Source organism: Lepisosteus oculatus, chromosome 27 (assembly GCF_040954835.1).
Source record: "Lepisosteus oculatus isolate fLepOcu1 chromosome 27, fLepOcu1.hap2, whole genome shotgun sequence".
In the NCBI taxonomy this organism is placed as follows: Eukaryota; Metazoa; Chordata; class Actinopteri; order Semionotiformes; family Lepisosteidae; genus Lepisosteus; species Lepisosteus oculatus.
This window is the reverse complement of record NC_090722.1, coordinates 2812747-2834059: the sequence shown is the minus strand read 5'-3', so window position 1 is coordinate 2834059 and position 21313 is coordinate 2812747. Positions and strand designations below refer to the sequence as shown.

The 21313-nt window shown below is 42.9% G+C and overlaps 1 protein-coding gene and 1 long non-coding RNA gene across 5 annotated transcripts; one reads left to right on the top strand and one right to left on the bottom strand.

Annotated features, from left to right (window-relative positions):
• Positions 1–882: 882 nt before the first annotated feature.
• Positions 883–19098, bottom strand: LOC102697128 (protein rapunzel-like). Of its 4 annotated transcripts, none has more exons than XM_015336699.2 (4): positions 18669–19096; positions 13656–13758; positions 10314–10408; positions 7820–8904 (listed from the first exon to the last, which is right to left on the bottom strand). In XM_015336699.2, exon 4 carries the CDS (start codon positions 8860–8862, stop codon positions 8188–8190), a length of 675 nt encoding a protein of 224 aa, XP_015192185.1. In that variant the 5' UTR covers positions 8863–8904; positions 10314–10408; positions 13656–13758; positions 18669–19096; the 3' UTR covers positions 7820–8187. The 4 variants fall into 4 exon arrangements, with proteins under 4 accessions (XP_015192184.1, XP_015192185.1, XP_015192186.1 ...); XM_015336700.2 differs by having other exon boundaries at positions 10314–10384; XM_015336698.2 differs by lacking the exons at positions 7820–8904; positions 10314–10408 and adding an exon at positions 883–5421 and having other exon boundaries at positions 18669–19082.
• On the top strand, positions 13686–20966 carry LOC138225335 (uncharacterized). Its single transcript, XR_011183852.1, has 2 exons — positions 13686–13777; positions 18265–20966. It is a non-coding gene; the product is annotated as an uncharacterized lncRNA (long non-coding RNA).
• The last annotated feature ends 347 nt before the right edge of the window (positions 20967–21313 follow it).

Genomic DNA, 21313 nt, shown 5'->3' with positions numbered 1-21313 from the left:
GGAGACAAGCTATTCCAGTACAAATAATTTCCAACCAGGCTCGTTAAAGCACTCTCCTTGATGCAGCCCTCCAGGCTGGGTTAGTCACAAGCCTGGGCCTGCTGTCAGAGCTTCCTGCAGTGAGCACAGATTCCGGTCACACAGAACAATGTCAGTTCTCCTTGATCTCCTCCCTCCTGCACTGCTTGTTCTCTGGCTTGACGTCCACCAGCTGCAGGAACCCGCAGAGCTGGGTCTCCTCCACAGTGGGATCCGGCCCCTCCAGTGACTCCCCAAGCGCTCGCAGCCTTGGGGACACTGGAGATCCTGTCCCAGTGTCTGGGGTTTCTTTTCTCACTCACAGCTCAAGCTGATTATTGAACTAGAGAGTTAATTCACTCTTATTCTTCCAGTTACTGATTAACGGAGTTCAACTTTATTTTAGTCTGTTTCCAATTTAGGTTTCGAATCTAAATTCTGAATAAAAGAAAACTTTTTTTTACATTCAGCCATTAACCTTGAAAGACAAATGTAAATACGTATTACGGTATCCATCTGTTTTTTAATACAGTAGAAATCAAACTGACAATTGTAGACCCAGAACTGTGCACACTGGTGTTGGAGCAGGAGGGTGTTTAGCACCCTGGGGAGAGGATGCTTAACCCTAACACCTGATGCAGAATAATGAATCATTACTTTCAGTGACTGGAACGCAGACGGGGAAAAAAACATCTAAAGTTTCTGCATTTCTCTTCTTAGAAATATATGGCCATTCTTATGAATTGGTATCTAAGAGTTTAGAAAGATATTTTTAGGGAGGACTTCAAATTTACTGTACAAAAAAGGTGCCAGTGATGGAATCAAATAATTATGTGAAAACATAAAATTAGACATAAAATAATGTTTTGTTTTCCCCATATATTTTTATTGATATTATTGTCTCATGGTTGCAGTCAGACATAATGAATTAAAAAAAGAAGAACAAATTGAAACAGTATTGGAAGAAAAGAACTTAATCATACATCAGGTTCTGTGAATTCTGTGAATAAGTGCTTTCAAGGCAGCTGCTATTTTTGAAAGTTCATTCTAGTTGAAACCAAAAGACAAGCACAATATCTGGTTACAACATATACCTGCATGACACGCATATCACTGAGTATGATAACTGATTATAGAGGAATACAACATATAGACCAACATGATTTTAAAAAATAACATACATTTCTTATGTACTGTAGTGTTCCAGACCTGGTATAGGAGAGAGACTATTCTGAAGCTTAAAGCAGAATTTCACATGAGTAATTTTACATAAAGAAGAGGCACTATTGGCAGGTTCCAGTCATCCAGGCTGAGCTTGGGTGGACACAGGAGAGCACAGGGCTTCAAGGATACAAACAACACTAACAGCTCATTTAGTGTACGAATGGCTCTTTCGAAATTAAAAACCATCAAGAGTAAAAACAACAGCAGGCTGATACAGAAAATAATCGGAATTACATGTGACATGTTAACCTGTTTCTTAGCGGACATAGAACAATAAAAACAGAATTCAGTCTTTCCTTGTCATTATACAATTTTACATTCGGCAAGAAAGACAAACCACAAACATGGTTACAGCCTGCATAGAAACTAGATTTGGATATTGAATTAATTATGTATGGATTTTGTTTGGGGTATTAGACCACATGTGCAGGATTTTAAAATCTTGCTGGACACTAATGAACTTGCTCACCTTAGACTGAAATTAATTGAACCAGAACCTTAAGACTGAAAAAATTAGCAATACTTTATTTCACAAACAAAGTTGAGCTTTGTTATTCTTTAATTTTAGTATCGTCATTCAATTTGAAACATTTCTGTACTGCTATCCTAACCAAGGCCATCATTTTGGGTTAAAAGTCCGAAATTGATTAATTGAACAAACAAGACGAGACCAATACCTAATTTTCAGATTTGTCCTTCTGCTTCCTGTGAATAAGATAAGGAGCTGACACCTCTTCTTGATATTGAATTAGTTATGGTAGGCAGGGACACAATGGAAAGTCAGGCCAGCTTTTGGGGGTGGAGTCAATACATCATTTCAAACTTTATTCGGCGATCTCTTGAGGGGTCTGCCTGAAAGACTTTATTCTTCCCCCTCATTGATTTTTCGTCCTGGCAGTTTGGGGGTGGTAGTTCAGGCATAAGAGCTGGTGCCATTATTTATAAAGTCAAAAATGAGTTCCATTTGTGTTCCATTTCAGAGGAACCTGACTGCACCCTCAGGGCTAATAAAGACTCTCTCTTTCTAAGGAATTTTGACGCTGTTGGCTGTAAACAACAAAATATCTCATCTCAAAATGGAGTTGTAATCCAAGGTGGCTCTTCTTTATTTGACAGGGCATGTAGTTACATTTCACTCAGCTGAATCCACTCCGCTTGATAGTACATTCTAGGTCATCACACCTGCATCAGTGGAGATGCATGTTGTACATGGTTACAGCACATGGTAGGTACATGGTACCTTGATTAGGATAGGATGAGTGGAGACACTGGTTGTACATTTTCACTCCTCCATATTGTGAACATAGAAGATGCTATTTGGACTCTCAGGCTGTGGATGTCAGCAGAAGGGAAACAAGACTGACATTCACCAGTCATCTTGCATCGAGTGGTATAAGCTAAGACAGTATGTATACTGTAAAAACGAACCCCACTGCATATCTGTGCTTACATTCAAATGCATCATGAATGCAACAGCAAGGATGCATGACTTGAGCTATATATAATGACATTCATACAATCAGAAGTGAGATTTTATTCTGTATGACAGCATGACATTTTCAGTCCTGCAGATATACTGTAGAGCGCAGTAACAAAAGACAGAAATAAATTGAGATGGTGCAAAAATATACATCCAGTCAACCTAACCTACCAGGTATTAATTTATAAACATTTAATTTCAGTATTGAACACAATTCCGGTATGGCCTCCTGCAGAGCAGACATGAGAAACCTCTTACAAACCATGTCGCGTTTAGAAGATCACAATAGTCTAGTAAATCATAAAAATAGATTTCTAACATGTTTTTAAAAGAATATTGACATTCAGAATGAAATTTTAAAAAATAAATGAATTTTGTCATCTACATTGTGAAGAACAAAATATTTTGATGTAATTAGTGAATTAGTAAATAGTAAAACTATTAGTGTTTCACCTACTGTACTGCTAGTTGTAAAGGAATTATCACAATTACACTGTACTGCATTAGTCCGTCCAACTGCTAGCTCAAAGGTTTGGATGTTTCCATTTGATTGTGAAAAACTGGAAAAATGTTTGCTTTAGCTTAAAATGCTTTAAAATGTTTAAAGAATAAGGTGCTTGATTTATTTAAATTTTGCAAGACACAAATAAGCAGACATTTGGAACAAAATAATTTGTTAATTTTCTCTCATATATATTAAATGTAGTGTTTCTCAATTCTCCCTAGACAGACACAAGGAACTTTAATTCAGGGTTTATGCTGTGAAGAGATTTGCCTGTATTAGGTGAGGATGAAACAAGAGATTAAAAAGTGTCAGTTGTTATTTCAACTTATAACAGTATTTGGAGATGAGTCTAAACTGGAGTTGTCTTCTGTATTTCACAGCTGGAAAGAACATTTGCTTTTTATAATTCTCAAGAAGTTCTTTATAAATCAGATACTAGGTGTTATAATATTTAAGGACCTGTTTTGTGTGGCAGTTAAATGGAATTAGTGTTTGTGCAGCAGCAGTGAAGAGCCTGGTTTACTGTAGAGTAGATGCTAGTGGACAAAGCCAACCAAACCTAGATGAGGATGTGATGTTCCCCTGGTCTAGAGTGTCTGCGCTGTGTTTTGTGGTTTCACAAGGAGATAAAAGCTCTTTCATAACATATATAGTGCAGTGTGATGTGTTCATATTGGCTGGTAGTAATATGGTCTGTTAAATGTAGAGTATTTATGCATTATTTCTGTATCAGATTAAAGCACATAAACATATAAAAATAATGATGTAGTGCAGGAATAGTGTACGAATAGCTCGTGTCACTGGCTGCTTCTTTTATTTTGGTTCCTCACTGTGAGGATGCTATATACTGTATGTGTCCAGCTTGACTCTGCTGTTCTTTCTGATTAGATGACTGTGGACCAGGGTATTTAACTATTCCAGCAGCAATGGCTTCTGAAATACTAATCAAAAGCTTAACTACAGGCAGTATAGTGCTATAGAGAAGATTTGCAAAATGAAGGCCCAACACCTGATTTTTTTCACTAGGGTATTTCGGCATGTAATTAAGCCTGATTAATTCGGTTCATGGTAACATTGAAGAAAATAATTCAAAGGCAGCCACAGTCCACAGCTGGACATGCTGGATCATAGACAACTATAATCCGCCTGCCAGGCAAGAAAACATCTCAAGACAGTCCTCCAACTTGCCATGCTGAAATAGGTAGCATGCAAAATAATCTAAGCAGAAAAAATGCTATGTCAATCTAGATGCACATAGAAAGCAGCCATTTAGAAAGATGTTGATAGTACTAATCGGTATATAAATTGGCCATCATCTATTACCCGTTTCAAAGGAAAGATGAAAGTATGTCATCATTTTTCTGTCAGCCCCAACTCTAGCTGCTACCTTCTTTTGCAGTGCTTTCATGCCGCTTTCCTTTGGAACAGGGAGGGTGGGGTGTCGATCATCAGTTCGGGGAAGGGGCGCGTGTTCTGGGGCAGAGGATTCACTTGCACCTCCTCAGCACCTCCTGCATTCGCTCCTGCACGTTCTCCATCTTCTCGGCCCACTCCTCGCTCAGCTCCTCCTCGTCATCGCCGATGACGGCCGCGTAGCCCATGAGCGCGATCAGCCCGATGCAGAAGAGGTAGGTCAGGCGGGTGCAGAGGCGCTCCATCACCTTGCGGTCCCCATGGGAGTGCTTCATGTACACCTCCAGGATGGGCTTGCTGAAGAGCTTGGGTTTACCCATCACGCCATCGTACAGGGTGTGCAGATTCTGGTCGCCCAGGTCGTTGGCGAAATGCTCCTCGAAATCCTCTCTCTTCCTGCTCTGGTGCTCCGGCTTGGCTTCCACCAGCTCCATGAACTTGCGGAACTGGTTCTTGATGTTCTCCTCCACCTTGGAGTACTGGCCGTCCAGCGTCTCCTTCTTGATCTGCAGCAGGGCGTTGCGGTTCTGCTGGGAGATGTCGTCCAGGGCCTTGTGGACGCTGTTGAACTCCTTCTTCAGGGTCTTGATGTCCTCGTCGTCGATCTGGTGCAGCACCACCCTGATCAGGGACCCCGCGATGCCGAAGATGGGGTTCACCACGGCGGCGGCCGAGGAGATGGTGGCCACGCACTGCAGCACCTTCACCAGCCCCTTCTTCAGCTTCTCTCGGTCCTCCAGGATTTCAGACATGGCTTCTTCTGGAAGGCAGGCAGTAGTGCCTGTGAGGAGAGCAGGAAACAGCTGTAGTTGAAGTATTCTAACAATGCAGAAGTGCAGAGTGCTTATTTTGAATAATCAATGTAATTTTTTCCACAATTTTAGAAGTGCCTCTGTGTTACATATATTTTTCCTTTACTTCTGATACTGAATACTTCCTCTCCCCCCGCTGGCCTGCCACTAGAGGGAGTTAAGGCCTTAATGCTCTGTATATACAGTACAGTAGGTTCACATGAGGCACACTGTTTCTTAATTAATTTGCGGATAGCTATGATTCACATTTTCAGGTGGGGATAATTTAGATTGTTTGGGATATATGGTGGGAGTTAGGTTGCTTTAGAACACGTGGCAGAAAATGTGGCGGATTAATTACTCTTTTTCACCATTACTATAGGATTCAGCAGGTGGCCTTGTCGTGTAGCTGATCTGGAGCGGTGCAAATGGCAGCATCTTATTTTGAAGGCTTATAAATAAATGATTTTACCATAAATGATTTTAATACAACGGGCATCTGAGACTAATAATGTTGTAAACAATTATTATAATTCTGTCCTATTCAATTCAATTCAACTTTATTTGTCATTATACCGTACTTACACAGGTGCATAGTAATAATGAAAAGTGTTTCTCATTAGTCTCTCAGGTGCAGTATATACACAACAGCAGACAATAGACAGTAAACACAATAACAATGTAAACAATGAGTATGGTACCGGTATGACAGTACCCATATCTGTCAAAAACTGTGCAAAAGTACACAACCAGAGCAAACAGTGCAAAATAATACAGCGACTTATCAAATAGTACAACTCAATCAAGTACAGTTTTATGTTCAAGTTCGGCTTACATTCGATTGTTGGAGGTATGTTGCATGTAGTGGTGTAGGTGTACAGTCGTTGTGTGGTACAGGAAGAAGTGAGGAGAGATCACAGTTTGGTGAGTGGTTGTGGGGGGGTCACCAGATTGACGGCTCTGGGGAAGAAGCTATTTCAGAGTCTTGTTGTGTGTGACTGGATCGTCCGGAACCCAGAACCACAACGAACAAGTTGTGACTGGGGTGAGTGGAGTCAGTCATGATTTCAGGGGCTTTTTTCAGGCACATGGTGTTGTAGATTTCCTGGATGGATGGTAAGGAACTGCCGATGATGTGATGGGCAGTTTTGGCCACCCGCTGCAGGGCCTTGCGGTCGGATGCGGTGCAGTTGCCGTACCAGACTGTGATGCAGCTGGTCAGTATGCTCTCCACCGTCCATCTGTAGAAGTTGGTGAGGATCCGTGGATGCAGGCATATTTCCTTCAGCCTTCTCAGGAAGTCCAGCCGCTGTTGTGCCTTCTTGATGAGACTGGAGGTGTTGAGTGCCCATGTGAGGTCCTCAGTGATGTGAACACCTAGAAATTTGAAGTTATTCACCATCTCCACCACAGATCCTTCGATGTAAATGGGGGAGTGGACTTTTCCCTGTCTCCTGAAGTTTTGCTGATGTTGAGACATTGGTTGTTGGTTCGGCACCAGTCTGCAAGTTGTTTTATCTCCTCCCTGTAGGCAGTTGTCGTTGTTGTCAGGCCCAGGACTGTGGTATCGTCAGCACACTTAATGATGGTGTTTGTGCTGAACTTGGCAGTACAGTCATGGGTGAATAGGGAGTAAAGCAGTGGGCTGAGCACACAGCCTTGAGGGGCACTGGTGTTAAGGGTGAGCATGTTGGAGGTGAGGTTGCCAATCCTGACAGTCTGGGGTCTGCTGGTGAGGAAGTCCATGATCCAGCTACAGAGGGTGGTATCTAGACCCAGAGCCCAGAGCTTGGTAACAAGTTTTATGGGTATGATGTTGTTAAATGCTGAACTAAAGATAATAAACAGAATTCCTGCATAGGTATTCTTTTTATCCAGGTGGGTCAGTGTGGTGTGTAAAGCTGTAGAGATTGCATCCTCCTATATAAAATGTATAACAATCTGTGGTCTCCATGGTGGTGCAGCTGTACTTGGAAGGAAACCAGAGTATCCGCTTCAGTCACGTGACTGGGTTGTATAGTAAACAGTAATTTTGGGGTCATAAAGAATAAACGAATCCAACATTATATCTGTCCTTCAAACCATTTTTTGCAAGGGTCTCCCAAAACGTGATTCCCCATATGCTTAGAGATGCTAATTCTCACAAGATGAAGTGGTGAAAGATTTAACTTGGAAAATGGATGAGCACTGAACCAGCAAATCTTCTGGTTTCACTTTTCTTCAATACAGTTTAACAGAAAAAAAAGTTGCGGAATTACTTTATGCGTGCCCCTCAACCCACTTGAGTATTACAATTTTAGTCTATTTTTGTTTGAAGTACAGTATATTGCTGTGCTCATTTTATGACATTATATAATTCCGTCTCATGAAATCACAAAGAAGGCTAGAGAGATTTAGAATTATTTCTGTTTATTTAAGGCATTCATTAATGACACATTCCACATGAGACAAGATTTAAAAATAAAGAAAATAGTACAAAGTGGCTGTGGTGCAAAGTTTTCAGTGAGCTGCTTTGGGTTTCCTGTTGAATTCTTCTTTAGTTTTTTTTTATAATAGATAATGAAGACAGTTGCCACAAGAGATCAGACTGTCACCCGCTGAGGGTTACAAACGGTATCGGAAGATGAATCAATGAATTTCCTGGAGTTTATCCAAGTCCCATCTGGATATTGCCTCCCAAGATCATTTTGAATCAAGGAATGATTAGTTTTTGGGTTTTGGTCTTCCTTGGGTGCCCTTGGGCACGTGCCCTGAGGCTATTTGCACTGGCTCAGCACTTCCTGCATCTTCGCTTGAATTTCGGTCACTCGCTTGGCCCACTTGTCTCTGACCTCCTCCTCGTCGTCCTCGATGACGGCGGTGTACCCCATGAGGGCCACCAGCCCCACGTGGAAGAGGTTGGTCAGATGGGAGCACCGGTGCTCCATGATCTTAAGGTCCCCATCGCAATGTTCCATGTAGACAGGGAGCAGCGGGCGGCCAAAAGTTCTCCGTGTGCCCATCACCCCATGGTAGAACACGTCCAGGCTCAGATCCCCCTTGTCCCTCTCATAGGTCTCCTGGAAGTCTGCCATGTGGCTCTCTTTGTGCTCGGGGTCTCTCTTGACCAGCTCCACCATGGTGTTGAAGGCCTTGTACTGGTGTTTGATGTACTCCTCGTACTTAGTGAAGGTCTCATGGATCTCGTCGATGCGCATCTGCTTCAGGGTCTGCTTGTTCTTCTGCGAGATGCTCTCCAGCGTGCTGTAGATGGCCTGGAAGTCCTTCTCCAGCTCGTTCGTCTCCTCGTCGTAGATGCCCTTCCGCACGATGGAGACCAAGGAGGTGACGATCCCAAACAGGGGGTCGATGGAAGAGGCAAAGGAGGAGACCTTCTCCACATAGGAAAGCACCTTGGCTGTGCTCTTCCGGATGTTCTCCGTGTCGCCCATGGCTGGGGGAAGCAGAGGGGGGCGGCCGTTCCGAAGTCACACCTGGAAGGAGTGGAAAAGGAGAAACCAGCTGGTCAGGATGTCTTCTCTATATCATCCTGTAACAATGCTCACTGCATGTTCACCTGCCTACAGAAGATCTACAGGGCTAACTGAAATTATAAATATTATTTCCTATTATACCAATACAGCTATTTAAAAACAACAAAAACATACACTTTATATTTAGGAGCCATCTAGAAACAGCTGCTGAATAGTTTGTATTATTTTATGGGAAGGATAAAATAGGTCACAGTCCCATCCTGTACCAGAGCAAATATTAATTGATTGTATATTAAAAGACCAGGATCAGCCATTAACAGTGAAATAGGAACAAGTAGACAGTGGCCTACTTGCGTATGTGACTTCAACATTCCTCTGGTAATTGCACAGTAAAGTCAAGTAAATGCTTCTTTACAAAGCTGTCACTGTTGAAGAATTATCTAGGATTTGCTGTGACAGGCAGGGAAAAAAGCATGAGGGTTTCAGGTACTGAAAATAAGCACTTTGCTGTGTTTTAAATTCTTTTCTTTACAAAGCTCCTCACAAAAGGGAAACATGACCAGGGGTGTAACTGGGTGTTCTTTAAAGAACTTCTGAAGAAGCAAACGAAAAAATGCTCCAAAGCTTCAGAAATTTGTTTTTTTTTCTTTAATTTTTGCCATGAAAATATAATAATTCAATTCTGGCTGCAGTATTGTGTCAGTGTGCTGTGTTTACAGTTTATGTGCCAAGTATAAGATGCACTGAACAGTGATTAGGTTGTAAAAAAGCAGAAAAAAAAGATTTTATGGGCCTTTTTAAAGAGGAATATATTGCTGGGCAGAAATTAAGAACAAGACTTCCTTGTCATATGTAGCTTTTTTAGCTTCTTTAAGAAAAACCCTCAATCTGCCTCCTGTTACACACTAACACTGCCACACCCCTTTCTCCTCTTCCCTGGCTTCTCTGCAGTCTTTTGCTCGCTCTCTCCTGTGAATCTTTCTTATATTAGCATAGTCCGTCAGTCTCTGTTACAGGGACAAAGCAGCTCAGTTTTTTCACAGCGTTTCAGTTTCCAGACACTCAGAACACCGCAGGAAGCCAGGTTTTGTGCAGCAGTGAAAAGAGGTTTGATGTGATGACGTTTCAAGCGTTTCTTCGGGGAAAAGGCGGAAAAGATGAGCTGACTCACTGTTACAAAGGGGTACGGTTTTTCACTGCCTGTCACAGCGGTAATTTTCAACAGCCAGGGCACTCACTTCCCCTCAGCCTGGCTATTACAAGGTTGAATTCACTGTTTACTGCAGCTCCGTTCTGCTGAGATGCTGTTAAATATCTAAAGGCACTGCTATTGATTCCTCATTTCCAACAAAACACACAATTAAACAGTCACAATGCAAAAGCTCTATTGCTCGGTTCTGGGAACTTACCTCTATATGTACTGTTGTTCTTCACTTCCTACAAGCTCCTGCTGTTCGTGTTATCAGCCACCATTTCAGTCCTGAATGGGTAAGACAGGCCTCGCCTATATGATACCATATTTAGCTTCAGGAAGAGGAAGTGACTCACGCACACGAGCAGTTTCGATTGGGTGGGAAGAATGCTGCCTCTCAGCAGTTCCTAGTTCCAGGGACTGCCGTTGAACTGAACCATGGGAGAAAGGCAGTGGAGCAGGGGTGGTGCTTACAGTATATAGTCTGATAAGGCCTGTGTATTTGTTTTTAAAAAGACAACAGAATAGCTGCCTATTAGCTGTCTGAAAAAACGAAACCCATTTTGTTCTGGAATAGTTTAAAATGGATTTAAGCAATTAAAAGACACAGAAATTCACAGGAGTCAGTGTATTCACAAGCAGCATGACAGGACACCTGCTGGAAGACATTTATCACACGGGGGGGGTTGGGGGGACAGGTGAAGGAACAGCCAAGCTGAATATACTGAATACTCAAATAAAGAAAAGAGGATGATGAGCACAGCAGATGGAGGGGGTGTCTGAGAAACAAGGTTTTTAATGTACAAACACACTCAAAGTTGTTTAAAATGCCGAATCCACAGCGGTAGATATCATGTGCAACCACATAGAAACAAATCTGAGAAAGGGAACCTTTAGAAATTTGCTCTCATGCAAATGCAGTTTGGGAGCAGTTCCCTGCTGTGGACCTCCTTCCTGTTCATAACTCTGTGGCCTCGTTAGCTAGTGCCTGCCCTGCACTTGTAGTTCAGACACGTCCATGAAAACTGTGAAATATGCATCTTTATTGACTGAGCGCCTCAAGAGCTCAAATTTATGCGCTGTTGCTATCACTGGAGAGGTGTTGCATCCGAGTTACTTCAGTTTACCTCAAGGAAAACTCATTCAGCTGGTACATAAAAGAAAGGTTTCTGCTTCTGTAACTGAAAAAATAATATTTGCCATTGTGTTGTCATCTGTCATTCGTGTTGACATGAATGCAGGTTCTCCTAGCAGCTGAGGAAGCAGATTTCTCCAAACCCGGACGTGATGGAAGCACAGAGCCAGGTGGCAGTGACCTCACACAGACAGCAGCCCCTTCACCAACACAGGCTGACGTCCTGAAGCCCCGTGCAATCAGCTTTCTCCATCTGGCATGTTTAACAAAGGTTTTACAAACGGATGAACACCTGTCTTCTTGCAAAGTAATTCTGTCATCTGTAAGCGAAGTGATGGACTCTTTCAACCAATCCCAATTCCCCCAGAAAGTGGCAGATTTCAGTTTGTCTCAGAAAGCAGAAGTGCTTTCTCCAGGCACGCAGAGATGACATCGTCCCCTGGAGCCTGGTATCTCTGTTATCAGTCCAATCTGATTCCCCAAACAGCAGGTGTCCTTGTCTGGCAATGCGAGAGTTATCTCGCGGTCTTGCCAGGGCATCTGGGAGCTCACACTGCTATAGTAAGAGACGCTTCTTTCCTCCAGCTGGTGCTGGCTCTCCGGTAACTACTGCAATTGTCTTTGATCCTACAGTATAATCTTACTGACTCGAGACGTCAGCTTGTATCTGTCCAAGAGCTGGGTCTACCAATCTGCTGTGTATCTGATGTTTTTTAAACAGCTGGCGGAAGCAGACTTTTCCAGGTAATGACTTCAGCTCCCTTAGCATGGTGGTCAGCAAGTCAGACAGACAGCGGTCTTGAGGAAGCACTCCCCTACACAAACCCAGGCTGGCATGTAGTTTTCAAGTTTAGGTGTCCCGATTCCATTATAGAGAAGCTTCTAGTTCATTAATTCTTTAATGGAAATAATTGATTAGCCACTTTGGTCACACCTTTAGAATACAAGGCTACAAATGCCATTTCTAAATGTCTTATAAATGGTAAAAACACACATTAACAAAACAAAATGCATTTATAAAGTATCATAAATGAAAAACAAACAACCACTACTGTATACTAGTTGCATGTTAGTAAGAAAACCCTAATCCTGAGAATGATCTAAACAATACCCTAACCTTTGTAGAACATAGCTTTTAATACTTTAAATGGTGTAACAGTGCCTATCATCCATTTACAGTGTAGTTAAGCAAACCCAAAACCTAAATACTTTTTAAATTGATGTGAGCTTTTAAAGACTTATAGTTCCATCTATCTATTCAAGTATTGGTTACTGTTCTAAGTACACTCAGAATTGACATGGAAAATAAAAAAGAGTCATTCCAAATGAGAAAAGTAAGCTCCTGATTGGTTAGAACAGGACATTGGTGTTCTTAGGACCAGGAATTCATTCACACAAATCAGAGGAATCCGAATGTCGGCTGCCTGCCACTTGTTTAGCAGAGCACATGACAATCAAATATTACGGAAGATAAATATTTTAGTTCTGAAGCAAGTCTACTCAGGCCTGTTCTATTTATAAGTAGCATTTGAAATTAGTTTTCTACTTCTTTAAGCAATTAATACCTTAAAACATAGAAAATTCCATATCCCTTCTGCAGCTGCTCTGCAGCTCTTTTCTACCAAAAACAGGTCTTGTATCAATCTGTTTCACCCCACGTTGTAGACCATACGTTATGGATTAATTAAGGCCATCAAACACATTTTTGCCAAATTCAGATATTGGATAAATTGACAGACCTGTGAAAGCAGTGGAAGAAAAATGAAATGCAAGCCCAGCAAATCGCTACATGCTCATCCCACACTCACTTTGTCTGTCCTGATAGGCCAAAGGACTGAGCCCTTTTTTTACCCCGAACACAGAAAAACACAAGGTGACCTGGAGGTGTAGGCCAACGTCAGTGGACTTCTGCAGAATCCCAGAAGAAAAGCAGGGGTACTTCTTTACACAAAAGGTTGTCGGAGTATGGAACAGGTCACCCAGTTATACTGTTGAAGCTGATACCCTGGCTTCTTTAATGAAATGGCTGGATGAGATCCCTGCATCAGTTAGCTATTATTAAACGGGCCAAAAGGTATCCTGTTTGTAACCTAATGTTCTTATGAGTTTCAGCTACAATCCACCAGATCTTCAACATTTTCGTCACACCAAATTGAATAAAGCACATTTATGTTGGCATGCAGAACTGTAAATGTTCGACTTCGCCTTTTGAACTCAAGAACAAAATTCATTTGATGGGTGTTTTTGTTCACTGTAAGAACAATGTTGAGAGTGCTTGTCAATCCAGATGTACATGCAGTCCCCTCTCAGACAATGAGGGTCAGACAATGAGGGTGGGAGTTTCGGACACAGTAAATTTACATTAGTAAGTACATTCCTAAGAGTTTATTCCAAATGAAGGGAAATGGAAATATAATTCCTTACGTTAAAGATGTCCTTGTTGTTGTCAGTTTCCCTCTTGAACGGAAAGACAGCAGTGATGAAGGAGATGTGACCAGGAATGTCTCTTGTCTGGGAGAAATTTCACCTGGCAAAGAAACAAGCAGGTAAGCAATAGGCTGTTGTACTTGAACTGTGACAAGAACCTAACTAGGACACCAATGGAAATGTGTTTGTACACAGTCAATCATGTTTGTGAAAAAACAGCTTTACCTGGCTGTGGAGGAAATTAGACACTTTTATTTTAGCAGGTTTTTGACAGATTTGGCAAAGTAACTCACACTCTATACTAACACACAAAGGCTTTTAAAAAGAAATAGCTCCTTTTATTAAGATAATGCCAGCAGCCATATCACCCTGCAGCTCTCAGCAGCTGTGAGCCTGGTCAGTACCTGGATGGGAGACTCCTGGGAAAGCTGAGGCTGGTGCTGGGAGAGGTGTTAGTGGGGTCAGCAGGGGGCGCTCACCCTGCGGTCTATGTGGCTCCTAATATAGTGTCCCCGTCACTATACTGTAAAAAGTCTCTTCGGATGAGACGTAAAACCAAGGTCCTGACTCTCTGTGGTCATTAAAAATCCCAGGGCGTTTCTTGAAAAAGAGTAGGGGTGTTACCCCGGCGTCCTGCCCAAGTTTCCCTCTGGCCTTTACCAATCATGGCCTCCTAATAACCCCCGTCTCTGAACTGGCTTCATCACTCTGCTCTCCTCCCCACTGAGAGCTGGTGTGTGGGGAGCGGACTGGTGCATCATCCAGGTGGGGGATACACACTGGTGGGGGTGGAGGGGATCCCCATTACCTGTAAAGTGCGTTGAGTGAAGTGTCCAGAAAAGCGCTATAGAAGTGTTAGCAATTATTATTATAAGAGCACATCAGTTGCCAAAATTTAAAACTACAGTTCTGATGGGCTGGCATGTTGACAAGGGTGCAGAATGCTTTTGTATAAGTAGCTGAGAAATATGGATTACAAACTCCTCTGTTTTCAATGTCTGTCATATCTGCTGTTTGTTGATTGAATCTCATATTTCACTTTAACAGTTTATTCCGTCTGTGTGTGCATACAGTAGTCTATATGACCACTAGTCAATATCACCAGTAGACCCATCTAGCTCGTAGTTTGGATCATGCTCCCTTCACAGTAACAGTGAACAAATATAAACCCACAAACATCAGGAGTGATATTGAATTATACTCGTATTATACATAGTAGATAATGTCTGCTTTTGGGCTTTCTTTATTCTTGGCTTATTTTAAAGAGAAATACAGTACACGCCACACAGAGATTCTGTATAACAAGATTCTGTAAAACAAAACACAATGGCTTTTTAGACTTAGAAGAAGTAATATTTAATGCATGACCTTGATTTAAATATATACAGTATGTAAATCTAGTTATTTCAAAAGGATCGGTAAATTGGGTGCATTACTGAGAAAACCCTTAGCGCATTTCAAAATGTACCAAATTATTACACTTTTCACCACAAGACAAGCAAAAGAAAATATTTCTATAGGAGCTTATGATTTAACCACTGAGGAATGAGGAAGCTCTGAAGGCTTTTATTTTAATCTTTCTGTTACTGGCCATAGCACAAACAGAAAAAAGAACAAACATTTAGCATTTTGTGTTTTGTGTTTCTGCTAAGCTATGTTACAATTATTATTTGCAACAATTATTAGAAATTGCAACAGAATAGAGTTTCCTATCAAACCAAGGCAGTCTGGTTACTTTGCAATAGTAAATTGGACAAACGCATGGCAGTTTCCAAAATGCATCCAAAGTTTGAACATGTGCTGAAGAACATGTTTGCTTTCTCCTGTTTGTTCAGCACAGTCACTGTATTTGCACAAGGAGCATCAGGAGTCATTTTCACCTGGGCTTTACAGGTAGAAACCAGCAAGCTGAGCTAAGAAACATAACCAGTGTCTGCTGGGCCCATCCTGCCCCACAGCAGACTGAGAAAGGAAGAGGAGGGGCAAGTGCTAAAAAGAAAAAAAAATAACTCAGTCCTTCCTGGATCTTCGCTTCTTCAGGCATCTATGGTGAATTCCAGTGCCCAAACGCAGAGGCTCATGGGAGTTCAGCCAAAGGATTGCCGCGCTGAGGTCTGTCCCAGCCGTTTGAAGCAGGACCGCGGGATTCTACCTTAAACCCTCGACACAAGGGTTTTAAAAAAGCTGCAGTTATGGGTCTAAAAGAGCCTGTGCTCCACACTCCCTTTTCTTTAGGAAAGAAACGTGACTGCAGGGAACGAAAAACAAAGCTGTTTTTTTTTTTACATGAGGCTGAGTTGACTCAAGTTTTCCCCAACTAGAGAACGCAATGATTAAGCGCGGGCTCTTTGTAGCGATTCTAGCCCAGGGACGTCTCGGTTGCTTGTCAGCCTGGGCGCGCAGACATGCTCAGGGAGGACACTCAGGCGAGGCAAACCAGAAAGGTACGTGTCCTGTGATGGCTTAATCTGTACAACCACCATTACAGCTGGGCTGTGCTCAAGCCGAGAGCTTGTACCAGTCCTGTCTTACATTAATAGGCATCAGAATATGGGGAAACCAGTACCATGTGCAGTACTTATCTTATTTTCTGTTCTTTAAATCTGTGTATGCAACAAATCCTATAGCGGTTTTGTGCATGATTCTGTGTTTTAAATTCTTCTCAGATTATGCCCATTGAGAACAAGCTGCAAGTTACTCATCGGCATTAAAAGCGAATGGCGAATTAATAAGACAGTAGTAAATCCTTCGGAGGCAGTTAAAACAAGGTTTAAAACTTACTTTCGTTGGTATAGCTCCCGTGCCAGGTTAAACAGACCACTGGCAGGATAAACTGACAGCACACGTAGGACAAGGCTTTCAAGGCGAGAGAAGCTGAGCGGACATGAAGTCTTTTAATCTGCAGGACTCGTGTGTGAGCTACAGAGCCTAAACCCTGAAGGCAGGCACGTTTAACCCCAGAGAATGCTTTTTGCCCAGCCTCACTCGAGAATGCAGGAGTTCACTGACTGCCCAGAGGCCTTGGTGACTTTCTAGCTGCGACATGTGGCCCTGCGCACAGACCAACCACAAGCTGCAGAAAGGCAACAGAAAAATAAAGGAGAACAACTCATCTCAGCACCAGTGAAACTCACTGTTCTCCCTGTCCCAAACTCTTCCATGTTCATGGGGAGACAGGGCCTCTCCACATTTAGGCTTTTGCTTTCATTTATACCCCCGTTCAGCACCAGCAATGAGACACATCTTGCAACACACTACAGCTAAATACAACAAAACACATATGTTGTGTTTCTTTTATTAACCCTTTACATTTCCAATGTCTGATAATTGTAAATACCAGCCTGGACCTCATTCTGTCAGTGTCTTTTCGGACAACACAGTTCAGAATCTAAACATGTGAGGAGGAAAGTCTCAATGGGTGTGTCTTAATTGTTTAAAACGCCTCCTTTTGTGAATTTTGGAAGGTTTCTTGATTTCAAATAAATACCTTAATTATGGAGGGAGGAGAAAAGACTATCTGGGATCTAAGCCAAGATTGGAACCAGCCTGTTCATTAAGTTTATGGGAGTTTGGATCTTTAAACTGGTTCTTTACTGTATCTCTAAACGTGAGAAAGGCAGTTCCTTTTATACTGTATATGTTTTTCTGCTTCATACTGTATGTGATGTGATAGCAAATCCATCGCTTCCTTGTCTTACATGCCAGTGGGCAGCGTGGAAAGGGTTAATTTCCCACAGAGTGACACTCAGATTTGTTTTACATCAGGGTACATATTGGCGCCTCAAAATCGGAGGCCTGTAATTCAGAATATTGACACTTCCACACCCACAAGGGGAAGAAGCAGTCAGTGCAGCAGCCATCTTAGTGAGGTCAAACTAAAACTGCCTCTTAAAAACGAAACCTTACACCTTTTCCAGAGTTTTTAACTGAAGCCCTTCGCCATTAGGGACATTACTCAAATTCTTCTCGAGATAAGATCGGCAGTTAAGGTCTAGCTGAGGGCTAACTGACAGACAGGAATGCACTTGAAAGTAACTGTCAGCACAGAAAACGGTACACTAGCAGTTGTTTACTGTTTCCTGGGGGTGTGTCTGTATCTGTCTACCAGGCACACACACTTGTACCGTTTCTAGCAACACTTTGCACCATCTGAAAGCTTGCAAACATAGTTTTAAAACTGTTGGAAGGTATTGTTCCAGGGCCCTGACTGTTACTAAGGCAACAGTGCTTGCCGGTATGTGTCAGTTAGTACAGGCCCACTTCCTGAAATCCCTTTAATTAAACAAGTATACATCCTGCTAGAACTATATTCTCCGGCTTTTTTGTAGCTTCTGTGGATTTCTGACCCAGATAAATGCCCAGATTAGTCAGTGGTGTGGTACAAACCTCCACACACAGCCACAGCAGTAACAGGAAATGAGTTTCTGTTTCTCCTCCATGTTAAACAGCCATTTTGTTTAAAGGGCTGGCAATGCCCTTTAAAGACTTTGCAAGTAAACAAATATACTGTTCGAGCAACTACACTGTGAGCAGTGTAGCACCTGCCATGTGGGGGTTTGCCTCGACAATGGCTGGAAAGTGACAGTTTGCTTTCTCTCCCTTTCAGACATCCGCCTGTTTGACAGCCAGAGCACTTGGAAACAAGCCTGGGAGGCCAGAAAAGAACAAACAGAAACCAACTAAAGAAGCCAAATGAAGACAATGCAAGCTCCTTCCTGAGTCTCCCTGGGCATGTGAGAATGGAGTCCCCCAGAAATGCTTTCTGTATCCACACACTTTCAAGCCCCCTCTCCCACTATGGCTTCCCTCCTGTCTTCATTATCCGTTTGCTCTCCCATTTCCTTGTTTATGCACGGCAGAATGCCCTCTCCCCCCCCCTCTGTATCACAGACCTCAGACCTCACTGCACCTGACAAGCAGGGATCTTGGACTTGGCCTTGAATCCTGTACCCTGCAAATGTCCCCAGACCCACAGGGGCTCTCTGTCTCTGAGCTGCTTTGCCCACTCACCTCTTCAGGGTCCTTCTCCTTCTTCCTCACTCTCCAAATTCCCAGTCTCTCTTCTTCTTCCCAGCAATCCCTGCTTGGGGCACTCCCATGTAGGTTCAGTGAGCAGGGGTGCTCATATGGACTGTACCATTATTTGTACTGTAGCCCTAGCTGTTCAGTGAAAGAAGGACCTGCATACACATGCAGGCTCTTAAACTGTCAGCTGGTGTGCCACAAGTCCAGAGCCTGTTCTCCCCCCCCTCCTCTCCTCCTCCCTCAAGGGCTTTCCAATAATTGAGCCCTTTCATTAGCCAGAAAGAGCCAACTGAGCACCAACTGTCTCTTACAGAACAGCTGGGCCCAGGGGAATTCAGATGGGGTCTGGACAGCTGTCCACACCTTCACTTGACTCAGTAGCACCCAGAACAGGCTCCCAGTCTCTGTGCTGACTCAGAAACACAAACAAATTGAAATGTGCCTGCGAATACATACTCTATCCGTTATTTAAATGAACCGCTGCCACAGAAAAGCCAGTTTGTATTTGCATACAACCTTTCAGCAGTTCCCAAACATCACGCCAGGTGACTCCACCAAAGCCATGTGCTTACCCTTGGCCTGTGGGACGCACTGTAGGCAGCTGAGACACAGAAACTGTTGTATATTGAGTCTGTAGCTGTAATGAAGGTTTCGATTGGGTTTTATGGTGGGAGAATGTGAGAACCTGGTCAAGTAGGGACATACAGATAAGTCACTGTAGCTTTGGAGGTAGAAGACGAGCCCAGATTGACAAAACTAAGGAAGAAAGAGGCACCAAGTCAATACGTTGAGCCAACTACAGCTTTACTAATCTGTACTCAAATTATGATCCAGGCAGACTTCAGTTTACCCTCACCATGCTGCACAAACACCTTCAGATAAACAGGTATTGCCACCATAAGGCTCCCAAGAATGTGCTCTTGGTCCATGAGTTCCAAGGCAAAGCCTGGTAAGAAAAGAGTTTTCAGTATAACCGCTGCAGGGTACTGTATTTCCAAGTGTTCATCTGCTTTAGAGGGGAGGAGAAAACATTACCCAACTGGCCTGGGTTCAAGAAGAAGGAAAGGCTGAGCAGTGTGTTCGGTCAAGTACAGTAAATGTATATTTGGAGCTTGTGCACATTATTCTGGTGCTTATAGACAGCTCCCTTCTGATACAGGACACCTCCATGCTGCAGTTCTGTTCTCAGATTTGTGGAGTAAATCAGATTATACCTTCCTACTCTCAGGGGATGAAGACAGTGGAACACGTGTTTGTGGACATCTGGTGGGTTGAATGAATGCCCACCACAATGTACAGTACCTCTGTCCCCTGCTTTAGGTGCAACTTTATTTAGGCACTTGGAGCAGAGTGCTGGTAAGACTATTAGGGAAACACTATTGCCTGAGACTAGTGTACCATCTCGGTGTGATCTGAAACGAAAACTGCAGGACATTCACATCTGTAACATTTGCAGAAGCTAAGGAAGACCCCCCTGTTAAAAAAATAAATCTGATGAAGGAATCGACAGGGATAGCTGTCGGGATATTGCTGGGAACAACTGGTGGGTACAGAAATACTGTTGAAAACACGTTGTTAATGCCAGTCACCGCATATGAAACTGCTAGAAATCTGTCAGAGAAAAACTACGCACAGTAGCACCTGTTATAGATAAAAACAGACCCTGAGGCCGTGGGCACTTGTGGACACTTAAAAAAGAGGCGGTTAGGCGGGTATGAGACCCGCACTCACTGAGGGCACACGTCTTTGGTTTATAGATCCGTATTTACTTTCTGGAACAAGACGACACAGTGACGCTCTCCGGGACAGAGCCGCTCAGCTGCTGCGCGTCTGCGGCGCCGCTCGAGCCGGACAACAGCAGCTGCGGCTCCGCAGCTCAAACCTCAAACACCGCCGCGGCATATCGGCGCACTGGCACAGCACCAGGGAGAGAGAGAACAAAAAACAACTGAAACATCTCCTCTCTCGAGGTTGAACAACTTGACCCCGAACTTTTACAAGTTAATTCCTGCAAACCCCTTTAGTAAAGAGCGTTTTTAACGCATTACCGTTTATTTCTATACGCGGACACCGCCAGAAAAGAGATTTGCTGTACCACAAAACCAATTATCTACATACCAGTATGTATTTAATTCAACCACATGGAATACAAGTGTCTTATACAATATTTTTACAAAGGTGTTTAAAACTCACCGGTCTGTTCAAATAGTGACAGTTATTTTCCGAGCACTTCAATAGAGAGAGAATGCTTCCGTGCCAGAGAGGTGCTGCCTAAAATCAAAATCTGAAAGAGCTCTTTCTGCCGCACGTGATTCTCCTCTTCTGTCTGCTTTGATGAGTTAATCGGCTGCCGGGCGCGAGCAGACACTGCCCAGCCGTTTAGTCGCCACGACACGACACGACAGGTGTCAAACAGGGCCGCTTCTATCGGCTGAAATCCCCAGGGAGCAATTCGGGCACCAGTTGCTCACAGATGGTGGACGTCGATACAGAGATCCCCAGAATCTAACAGAACAAGAGGCATAATAATAATAATAATAATAATAATAATAACAACTTAAACGTTATTATTGGGCTACGTGTGTTGTCTGATAAATTAAAAAAGGTGCTTTCAAAATATTTTGCGCAAA

Bases quoted from the DNA above. Each gene is read 5' to 3' on its own strand.
- LOC102697128 (XM_015336698.2), bottom strand. From the start codon at position 5,392: ATGTCTGAAATCCTGGAGGACCGAGAGAAGCTGAAGAAGGGGCTGGTG.